At 38.4% G+C, this 12,086-nt stretch overlaps 1 protein-coding gene across 1 annotated transcript in view; it reads left to right on the top strand.

Moving 5' to 3' along the window:
• The window catches only part of BMP5 (bone morphogenetic protein 5), a 55,429-nt gene extending 47,032 nt beyond the window's left edge, over nt 1–8,397 (top strand). Inside the window, exons 5-7 of the mRNA XM_009866963.1 lie at nt 2,125–2,201; nt 4,040–4,150; nt 7,772–8,397. Coding sequence (XP_009865265.1) covers nt 2,125–2,201; nt 4,040–4,150; nt 7,772–7,921 — 338 coding nt within the window. The 3' untranslated portion in view covers nt 7,922–8,397. The remainder of the gene's footprint in view (nt 1–2,124; nt 2,202–4,039; nt 4,151–7,771) is intronic.
• Nucleotides 8,398–12,086: the final 3,689 nt, after the last annotated feature.

The raw sequence follows: 12,086 nt of genomic DNA, 5'->3' as shown, positions 1-12,086 counted from the left end.
TCAGAGCCTTCTTTTCTGCAGACTGAACAACCCCAACTCTCTCAGTCTGTCTTCATAGGAGAGGTGCTCCAGCCCTCTCATCATCCTCGTGGCCCTTCTCTGGACACGCTCTAGCACGTCCATATCTTTCTTGTGCTGTGGGCTCCAGAACTGGACACAGTACAACAGGTGGGGTCTCACGAGAGCGGAGTAGAGGGGGAGAATCACCTCTTTTGACCTGCTGGCCATGCACCTCTTGATGCAGCCCAGGACACGATTGGCTTTCTGGGCTGCAAGTGCGCACTGACGGCTCATGTTGAGCTTCTCATCCCCCAGTACCCTCAAGCCCTTTTCTTCAGGGCTGCTCTCAAGCCAGTCACTGCCCAGCCTACATCGGTGCTTGGGATTGCCCTGACCCAGGTGGAGGACCTTGCACTTGGTCTTGTTGAACTTCATGAGGTTGGCCTGGGCCCACCTCTCCAGCCTGTCAAGGTCCCTCCGGATGCCATCCCTACCCTCCAGGGTGTCAGCCGCCCCACACAGGTTGGTGTCATCGGCAAACTTGCTGAGGGTGCACTCAATGCCACTGCCCATGTCGCTGATGAAGATGTTAAATAAGACTAGTCCCAGTACCGATCCTTGAGGGACTCCATTTTTCACTGGCTTCCACTTGGACCTGGACCCATTGACAGCCACTCTTTGGGTGGAGCTGTCAAGCCAGTCCTTTATCCACTGAATTGTCCATCTATCTGAATTGTTTTGCTGCAAAACTCCTGTTCTAGGGTCTATGGCTACAACATAATCCAGAAATTGTAGGAAATAATTACTTTACTTTATTTGACATGCTGTTCAGTTTTGGCCATCACATCGTTAAAAAGACGCAGAGAATGTGAAGAGAACCCAGAGAAGCCATGATAGCACAGATCCAGACAGCTGAAAAAAAGCAATCAGAACATTTGCAAAGTTCCTTTCAGCTGAATATTTGGAAAAGTCTTCTGCAAGGATAGTGAAGCACTGCCAGGAGTTATCTCACAGACGGTATAACCCCTTTCCTTTCACTTTATATGAAAAGTGCCTCTCTCCTGATTTCCCAGGACTTTTTCAACAGAGACCATCCCATCCTCAAGTCTTTTAATGTGAAAAAACTCTTTCTAAAAAAAATTATATTCCTGAAAATGAAGATTTCGTTTCTTTTTCAGTGCCTTCCTTGTTTGTTTGGGTTTTGTTTTTGTTGTGATTTTCAACCAACTTTTTTTTTCCTCCCAGAATAGTTATTTTGGTCAAAAAAAGCCACTTTAAACATTTTTGAAATGGAACCAGAGGAGACAGCCTGTCTTCCCTGCTTCATTGCATGCCTCACTGCTGGCATTTTTTGAAGTGCACTATAAACCAGCTCTGGGATACTGATGTGGTGAAGACATGACCCTATTCCCTTCCTTTCCTGGTAGTCTCAGTAAGGAACAAGTACTAGATTTTCTCCAGGATTGAGGTTGTCCTGGAGAAGCATGAATAGAAAGTTCTCTGTGTCCTTCTATCCTGACACAACTCTGACAGTGCAGAAACATTTGGGCCATTAGAAACATGTTAGTTTACTTGTTTACAAACACTTGTTTAGTGTTACCAACTAAAGTTCATCAAGTGGTGAATATTTCCAGAAAATATGGTAAAAAATGAAGGAGTACAGTATGTGCTATTGTTTAAATAACATACTTTTGCAAATTCTGTTGTTTCAGAACAACTTTTATCATTGATAATTTTTTTTTTAATTGAGCTACTTTCTTTACCTGGCAGTTAAATCCATGACAACAGATAGATGTCCTGCCATATCTTGGCTCAAGCTCTCACTCCTTTGATTACCTGTGTGGGTATTATCAAAGCTGCTGCCTAGCTAGCCAGCAAATAGACATCTTGTAAACCTGTTCCCCCTAATGCTGTATGCATCATTTCAGCTGTGTACATAAATTGTACCAGGCTGACACTGCTTATGGTGCATTTTCAAGTTTACACTGCCTTTACAACCATCCCTAGGTATATAGATTGTGATATGCTTTTCCCTTTCCTTTGTACTGCTTGGTCTTGTGGTTTCTAGCAATGCTTTTAAACAAACGATATTTTTAATTGTTATTGTTATTTTGCTTCCCGTAGATTATAACACAAGTGAGCAAAAGCAAGCATGTAAGAAGCATGAACTATACGTGAGTTTCCGAGACTTAGGATGGCAGGTATGTTGTTTCCTATCACTTTAAATTGATGGAATGTATTTTAGAGGCCCCCCCCCCCAATATTTACAGACTATTTTCTTCATGGTAGTTGGAGTTTCACTAATGAGAGACAAATTCTTTAAATACATTTTGTAATGAATCTCTCTCACTTCCTCTTTACCTCTTTTGACTGCTATTCTCTCAAAGATTTGGCATACATTCATGCCTTTATGAACCAGATTCATTCACATAATGCTAAACCAGAACTATTACTCAAGAGATGAATAGATTTGCAGTAAGTGAAACCAAGCAATGGAACTTTTGAAGTTTGTACTTAAATTCTCCCTGTTCAGTGCTATCTACTGCAGATGAGAGAGATTTCACTGTGGTAGAGTCTGTAGGGATCACTGCTCAGTGATCCTTATAACACCAGAGCTAAGTTTATATAAATTCTGGGAAAAACTTATGCCGTACAGTAACAAAAAAGGAAGGTACTTGTAGTAAAAGGTTGTAAAGATAAAGGCCGGGCATTATGAGAAAGGAAAATAGAGTATAGGGGTTTTTTTTCCAGAAAGAAAGGAGCTATCTATAAAGAAAGAAGAAGGCCATCAGCAACCTACAACCTAGACATGTTGCATATGTAGGTAAGAACTCAGAGATGGCTGCCTGTGCATTTCACACACCTCTGAATTATTTTAAAACAATTTTCCATTAACAGAACAAGTGTATGAGGAGAAAAAGTATGCTATCTCTTTCATGACAGCTCATCCTTTACATATCTAACTCAAATTCTCATATGGCCTCATTACTCTGCCTGGTATTTTGTGGTATATTTATCCTCACAGCAGCCTGAAAAAGTAGGCAGAGACTGTTTTCCCAAGTCTGCAGAGCATAATCACCCTGTCCACGGCCACAGAGCAGGCTTGTGGTATTGACTTGAACTCAGGCTACTGAACAAGTGAGCCCTTGTTTCTCTGTAGATCACAGATTTTTTCAGGTATTGACAGATTTTACCTTTTTGAAACAGTATATGCCAAAATGCTGCAAGATATGCAAAGCTCTCAGATTGGTCATTCAAAATGGCCATAAAGAATAGAAATTTATTTTATTTTTTTTTATGGAAACAACTTGAGGAGTTCTAAGTTTCAGTTGGAAAGCCAAAGCTGCACTGTACAATATTTGATCAGTGAAACTCAGGGTGAAATGAGATGAAGAGAAACGAACCCCAAGAATTAGGTACACGATCCTCTCTGCCCTTCCCAGAGCACCTCCATTACCTTTGCCTGGCAAAGGAGGAATTCAGCAAACTAAACACCTAGCTTTCATTAATATTTTGAAATATTTTCCCGCTTGTGGTCTTTTTCCCATGCTGTCTTGCTTGAAATACTCAAAAAGCATAGTTCAGTGACATTCCAGTGGGTAATCTCTAGCAATCTTCAGTCTCATTCAGTAATACAATTAATGGTAATGAGTAAGCTGAAGAAAGACCATGCATTTTAATTACTTTTATTGCACCAAGAAGTGCACAAGATTTTCAGTCTTGGAAGAAGAGTATTCTGGCATATGTATTTGGACCTTTAATTCCCCTTATAGTCTCATTAGCTGGTATCCAGTACAGATTTCTAAGTTTAATTTAATTTTCATTTGAGCTTTACACGAACAAAAAAAATACTTTAATTTTTGCAAAAAAAATGTAATTTAACGTGCCACATTCTGAAGTTCATGTTGTCCTTGGACGAGTCTTAGCTAGTTTGATAAGAGTTTAAAATTCTCTGAGTGAGAAAATAAAAAACACTAAAAACCCAACAAACAAACAACAAAAGAAGGAAACAACTGAGTGGGCTTATTTGTTCTTGTAGGATTGGATTATTGCACCCGAGGGCTACGCTGCGTTTTACTGTGATGGAGAATGTTCTTTCCCCCTCAACGCCCACATGAATGCCACAAACCACGCCATCGTTCAGACCCTGGTATGCCTCTGCCTAAGTTGTAATTGCCTTTTTTGCAGTTGTAAGTGTCTTCACACAGGGGCTCACTCTGTTTACTACTATTTGGATTATTTCTGAGTAAATGACAACCCATTTCAAACCCATGCTTTGATGATTTCACCGGAGAGAGGACGAACTATCCAGAGTGGCCTATGCGGTAGGTTTCCCTTCCATTTCAAACGCAGTAACACATGAGAAGACTGTGTCATATTACTGGAGAATTGTGTAGACGGGAACAAAAGGGGCCCCCTGGTCCCACTTCCAAGAGTTTTTCTGCAATTTATTGAAGCTCCATGATAACATCTACATGCTATACCTTCCAGAAATGTTGACACTTGGCCACTCTGTGGACCTCTGTTGTCAGCTGTTGGCAGAGATACTTAAACTGTAATTTAATGTGAAGCTTTGCAAGCAGATGCATTTGCATGTAAGAAATTGTGTTCAGTCATGCCTGGTTAACAAATGCATTTATAAATAAGTGTGTTTGGATCTGTTACTCTGCCTGGTACATGCAAAAGCAGACTTGCAGCCAGCTTTCTGCCTCTGCTAGTTCTTCTGTTAGTTTAGTGCATCAACTGGAGCAGCCAAAAAGATGATCTTAGTTGAAGCAGCTGGCTAGGCCTCCTCTACGTCAGCAGCATTCAGCTACAGAAATCAAGATCTTCAGACTATGCCTAAATGTAATGCTGTGAGTCCAGTGTCTGGTCATTATTTTTTACTGTGCCAGCTGAAGAACTGGCTCTGAATAGCATCAATATCAGCAGAATGATTAAGAAGCAGAGGAATGAGAGATAACGTAAAAGGAGGGAGTGGGAGTACAAATCAGAACAGGAGAGGGTTGTCTTTCGTAACTAGTTTCTGGAAAGATTAAGGCCCTCAACCACAATTAGAAAAACCTGGAGCCTTAGCTCCCTCTGATTTAAACTGTATCCTGACCACCACACTATGCTGATGAGTCTGTCCACAGATAATGATCTTTTTCTTTGATTTTGACGTAAAAAATCTGGGCCTGAAAAAACTTCCTCACTTCAGAAATGAGTGCACCTACTACTCTCCTGGCACCCACACCTCTCCCTGTCTCCTCCCAACCCAAAACCCCTCACCAAAAAACCCCAGAAACAAACAAGCAAAGTTTAATTAATGTCTAGTAGAAAAAAATTTCTGCTGGTGAAAATCACCAAGTATTTCTACATGAGAGGGACATTTTTAAAACCTTAGCATGTGCTGACACCTTTTCCTTTCCATTCAGCTTTTCATTTATGCTCCTTCTCTAAGTTTAGTTGCCAATGCAACATTATTCCTCTATAACAGAATTTGAGTCATCAAGATTTACAAAAAGAAAGGAAAATGTCGTAAGCTGGAAATAAATAGAAATGTGGTAACGGGTTCAGGTGAAAGGGAACAGCAAATGCTAGTTGGCAAGGAATACAGCAATGTGCCTAGGAGACAATAAAGAACAGCATATATGCAGTCCTGAGCTCAAAAGAAATAGATCAGAAAAGCAATAGTTTAGCATTATGCAAACATTGTGCAGAAAAGTTGCCAAAACCAGTGAGATTCCCAGGTTAGAGTTCCTTCCTGCAATTACAGACTGTGAAGTAAGAAGTGGCCCTGTGCTACTTTCTCTTGTGTGTCTATCCATTCCGAAAATGGTTAACTTCCCATTGTTAAGAAATTTGTGTAGTTTGTTTTATTTTTTAAATTAGATACTTACATTTTCCCTCCTTTTTATGGCCTTTCTGGAATTATGCATCTCCCTCCGCATGTACTGTACATGCATTCAGTTGTGCAGCCAAAAAATCATGAGGCTAATTAAATTTTAACTGCACATAAATTAGACGAGATAACAGTAGTTGAATGCTTTCTGGTTTAAATTATAGAAAATTCAGATTTACACAAGGTGTGCATATGGGGATGGCTTGGGAAACAGTTATTCATACACTCCACCCTAATCCAAATGTAATCATCTCCCAGCCATACTGATTACACCATTCTAAAAAAGCCTGCTTTTTTGGGTTGGGAAGTGATTGTTCCTTGGTACCCCTCCAAACCTTACTGACTCTTTTTTTTTTTTTTCCTTTGTAACAAGAACAGGGGAAATGCTGGGCTAGTGCCTCTCCCTTGCTTTTCTTTTTTTGAGCCTGAACTTAGGCAGACAGATGATACAGGTGCATATAAACACAAGACAGACTACATTTAATGAATTATATGTTTTCTTCTCTCTTGCTTCCCATCACGCTCAGAACAGGCACTGGAGTAGAATTGACCTCCATGCAAGTCAGCGGGTCAGCAGGTTGACTTGCACTGACTTCCAGACTCACTCTTGAAGAGGCTGTGAGCATCCCTGTCATGTGGGCTGGTGGGGCCATGATGCTCCCAGCTAGGGTGGCAGGAGGTGGTGGGACCAGGAGTTACAGCAGGGCAAGCATCTGCTAGACAAGGCATGATCTTTTCTTCTTTTTTTTTTTTTCCCCCAGTGCTTTGCTACTCATTTGTTAAACCGTTTTTAAATGTGTGTCTAAACCCTTACTAAGCTGCTACTTCAGGATTTATTATTGCTAATTTCAAAAGGCTTTCTCATGGTAACAGTTATGTAAAAATCGTTTCCTGATAGACTGTTCTCTGTTATCTGGCAAAGGCTCTGGGCTTATATCACTGCAAGACAGATGGCTCTAACAGATTTACAAAGACTTAACATACAAATGAAATCTATTACTGCTGAAGTCTTCATCCATGCCTTAATAATCTCTTGCCCTCTCTATTACAACTCCCTCTTCTCTGGCCTCCCCAGTTTTCAAGTCTTCAGCATGTGTAGAATATTACATCCAACCTTCTTTCAAGTACAAAGAACTTGTATTTTCCCCCATTTTCAGATATTTCCACTAGATATTGTTCATACTGGGATGATTTTCAACCCTTTTCCTTCTCTTTAACCTTTCATTGATATATTTCAGCCTAGAGAACATAATGCCTTTTCTGCCTCAGCCCTTTCCCCAAACCTTCTGTCCAGCTGGCACCCACCTTATGAAATGATTTTGACATCAGTGGAAGTAGAATTGGATCCATGGATATCTAGAAAAGTCCTTAAAATGCACTCATGCTGTCTGAGAACTCTCATGTTACCATTTCATAGGCTGAAAACAGTTTCAACATGAGCCTTTGTCTGCGCAGCCTTTGCTCCTCTATGCTGAGACCCTGACGCAGAAAAGCATCTTAGCACATGCTAGGGCCCTGGTGAGACCCGTGACCTGAAGCCATGCTTCCTGCTAAGCATTGTCCTCAGCAGAGAGGGTACTGACAAGACATTTAAGCGTTGTCCTGAAGTAGCCACCTAACTCCAACCCTTCTGAATTTAATCTGAAAACCAACTTTCTGTCTTGGCTGCTGCTCCTCATTTATTTCTGCATCTGCTATTACTGTATAACTCTGCCTGTGCAACTGAAATCAGAGCAACGCTCTGGAGGTAAGCTGTGCTTTGAAGTTTCTAGCCGAGGAAAAACTGCCACCACAGCACTCTCTGAATTGCAAAGAAATGTTTTACCCTGACGCTGTCCTTGTACCTCTCTGTTTGATATATGAGCTATGTATTTATCTGTCTTTCAGGTTCACTTGATGTTCCCTGATCATGTACCAAAGCCATGCTGTGCACCAACAAAACTGAATGCAATCTCCGTGCTCTACTTTGATGACAGTTCCAATGTTATTTTAAAAAAATACAGAAATATGGTGGTGCGTTCATGTGGCTGCCACTAGAATAAAAAAATAATCTAAAGCAGAGGGTTTTATTCAGTATTGTAATAAAGTCAAGATACGAGCCTTGCTGATGAAAAGGCAGTCCTAAATTTATTCCATTTCATGTCATCTCTCATTTAAATGTACAGTATAATGTATATAGTAGCTTTTATTTATTTAAAAGTATACAGTTTCTTTCGTATGAGTAAAATTTCAGGACCTTTTATTTTATGGGTCACCTCACTATGCAGTAGAACTTCACAAACTGATTTTTCAACTGACCATACTGGAATGTATTCCATTCCATTTCAATATTTTAAAGTAAAGCCTTTGTATAGATTTTTTCTTTTAAAGCTAGAAACTCCAGAACTTCTGTAACTGCTTTGTATTGCTAAAGGAGCTAAAATACATTTGGTCATATTGTGCCAATGAAAACTGTGGTGGGGTATTTATTAAGAAAAAGGCACAGAAAAAAAAAAACTAAACAAAACTGCTTGACTAAACAGGTTTTTTCTTTTAGAAGTTCTGCTCCATTAGAAAAAGTGAAAAGTTGAACAGTTCTTAAGTAAATAAATAGTAGATAGAAAATAGAAGCGAAAAGATTGCACATAATTGTTCTAACTATTTTCTTTAACAAGATGAGTGTAACTGGAGGAGTATGTAACTTCCTGGCTTGTGGGCTGCAGAGTTTTGCAAAAGGATCAAATCGTCGGGTATTCAGTGGAGACAAACTCTCGCCTTTGTGACTTTCCAAGTTAACACTAAAAATTGAACTACAACATTCTTACCTCAGATCATATCAATTCATTATCTATTACACTGCTCTGGCAATATTTTTATAATAAGAGCACAAGGGAAAAACAAACAAAAAACCCACACAAGCCTTTGCATTGTATACACAAGCTACGATATATACAAAATATATAGAAGACAGGGTATGGAAGAGCTTTACTTTATTTAGCTCCAACTTCTGGATATCTTTTCTGAGGGTGCGAGGGAAGGCACAGGGGATGCAGCAGCTGCCACTTGTTTAATCGAAAATCTTGTCGCTGATGGCGGCTGTTTTCAGGCAAATATGAAAAACACCTTTCATAAATAGCTGTAGGGTAATTTGCAGCCTGCTTTTAGTCCCATCTGCTTTTCTGTCAGATGGAGATTGGTTTAAATCATGAGACTTAAGATGGGATATCTTTCCACATTTTTTAGCATTAACTATTGTAACTTTGAAAATTCTTAAATCCCTACACATAATTTCTAATCTCCCTGGATTTTTGGCCTCAGATGAAGTCCTGAAGCTGTGAATTGCACAATGAATTACGGAATATCATTCCCAGCATCACTACCGATATGCCTATTTTGAATTAACCACATTTAATGTCTTTGGACACTCCTTTGTTTTAGGGTTATGAAAATGGGAAAATAGAAACTCCATTTTCTTTATTACACGGCTAATTATAATATATGCTTTTATCATGTATTAATTAAAAATGCTTCAGTTCAACAGTTCCCAGAGACTCGTTAAAAAATGAATAGGTTATAGCAGTTTCTCCTTAGTCTGTTCATGTAAACTCTGACTTCTCTGGTTATTTAAAGCATATTTCAGAAAACCCAGATTATTACAGACTGATAAAATCAACGTGTGCATGTGACTGTGTGTATGCATGTGAATGTGCAACTGTCTTTTTCATAGAAACTAATTTATTTTATCTTGCTGTTTGAGTAATACATAGATTCTTTTTATGCACACACTCAGTCTTTTTGAAAAATTAACAGTTCTGACTTCAGTCTTGGGAGCTCTTTCCCTTTAATACAACAGATCCATTTTACACTTCTATATTTTTTACTAACATTACCTACATATCTACGTTTAGTTGCAGTTCATGAACAAGGGTGTAGAGCGAAATATGTCTCCAGTTGAATTGTTATCTTGGAACAGTTAAATTCCTAAGTTGTCTTCAAGAAAATTTACTGATTTCTGTATAAATTGCATAGGTGAACATGCTTTTTTGAACTCAATTTATTCTAAATGGAATTTGATGAAAACTAAATTTTGGGTACATTAAGTAATATATTTTTAAATAATGGTGTACCATTTTGAGAATAAGAAACTGAAGATTATTGTTATATTATTCTTTAAAATATGCTGTTGGAATATTTCTATATTTTGAGACATAATAAACCTGTAACACTGTTTTCTTCTCCTGTGGTTTTGCTTCTGAGACACATGCCAAAATGACATTCACTTTATATATTATTTTAAAGGTAAAAGCAAGAGATCAACAATAATTAGGGATAGATTTTGGTTTAGATCATTTTTAGTGCAGACATTTTGAAAAATTACATTTACTTTGTTACTTCTGATGAACCATCTATACTATTAATAAAAATCACGCCTTCACATCATACTTCCAAATGCTAATATTCTAATCAAAGAATGCTAGGAAGGAGCAATAGTTGTGGTTTGGTTTTGTTTTTTTTTAATTCTCTCTAAACCCCTTACTGGTCATTCTGCTGTTTGAAAGGAATGATAGTGACATCACATCTTCTGTGTGCTCTGGATAAGTGTATATACATGCATTTTCATGTAAACCTGTTCAGGTAAGCCCTTCTCCAGTTGTACCTAACACAGAGCTTTTTAGATTTTTGCTTGGTCCTACCCAATACCTGTTATTTTATACATATTTATACATTATATATACAGACATGTATATAATATAATGTGTATAGAATTATATTAAATATGGACCTATATTCATAGATAGATCTATTCCTATAATTATTAAGATCATTCTGTTATTATTTAGGACACAAGAGCTTTGCTCTTTTTAAAGTTCTTTAAGCTTTCTTCATCCTTAACAACTGGAAAGAGTCTAAAGGACTGAAAATAGAAGAACTGTGCAAAATTAATATCACATTACGGGTCAAAGATTCTTAGTCCTCAACTTACTCATAATGTTAACACTATTGCCACACAATCTGGGTTAAAATCAGATGTACACAGGATGTTACTAGTGACCACTTCTATGGTTTAGGAGTATTTACCCAGTGGAAGCCAGAGTATTGTGGCAGTGATTTAATTTCCCTATAGAAATCTGTTGCTCTCCAAGTGTGATTTTGATGTGCAGGCAAGGTGAGCTCTGACTGATGGAAGTGTGAGGCATTTATGAGTTCTCTGTCATGCTAAGCTATGAATCCACATAACAGTTTTCCTTCCATTAGGCCACTTGATGAGCATTTCTCCTTAATTTGGATGTGCATTACCACAACGTACTTATAGAGTCTTCTGATTTTGATCAAAGGATTCAAATTTATTAATTAGGGAGCAGGGATAGGAGACACCTGCTGATAGTTAAAAATACATTGGTTTGGATTGCATTAGCCATTTTTTTTAAATACAAAATCAAGCTGAAAATTAAATTCATATAAAGCTGTCTCATAGTTAACAACATAGCAATATATCCAGTCAGTACAAAATTCATCTAGAGATATCTCAGAAAGATATTGGCACAGATGTCTTTAAACAGAGAGTATGGTCACTCCTTGTCCTGTCATGTATCTGCATGAAGGGCTGTCCTGACTGACATGTTCTTTATGACCCATGAATCTTCCTTCTCCAGTGGCCTGTTCAGGCTTTTTGTTGAATATGCATTTGTGTTGAGTGATAAGTAGGTAATAAAAGTGGACCTAATACAAATATGAGGAGCTCGGGTATCTTCAGGACTATGAAACCAGCCCTTTATAACTGCATCGGAGAAGCTGTTTATTTTGCATACAGGCACCTAACAGACTGTAAAACAGAAGTTAGCTTTTATATTATAATAGAAGTCAATTGTCAGACAATTTGGAGCCTTGTTTTATTAAACAGTATATATATGAGTGCTGTGAGTTACATTTGTACTGTGGACACCCAAACTGAGACTTTCTTAGGGACAACAAGAAATTGCTTTTTTGGATTGCAGTTTATCATCAAAGACTACAAAGTGGATCTAGGACAATGGCTCTGCTATAGACCATGTCTCAGCAACTGTAGTCAATTACATCTTTAAAACAATGTTACATTGCTGAAAAAATTTCGCTGAGATATTTCATTGGGAAAGTGAATCAAAATCACAGAATCACAGAATGTCAGGGGCTGGAAGGGACCTCGAAAGGTAGTCTAGTCCAGCTCCCCTGCCAGAGCAGAATC

The sequence above is a fragment of the Apaloderma vittatum genome, unplaced genomic scaffold, assembly GCF_000703405.1.
Source record: "Apaloderma vittatum isolate BGI_N311 unplaced genomic scaffold, ASM70340v1 scaffold5603, whole genome shotgun sequence".
Taxonomy (NCBI): Eukaryota; Metazoa; Chordata; class Aves; order Trogoniformes; family Trogonidae; genus Apaloderma; species Apaloderma vittatum.
This window is presented reverse-complemented; position numbering and strand designations above follow the sequence as displayed.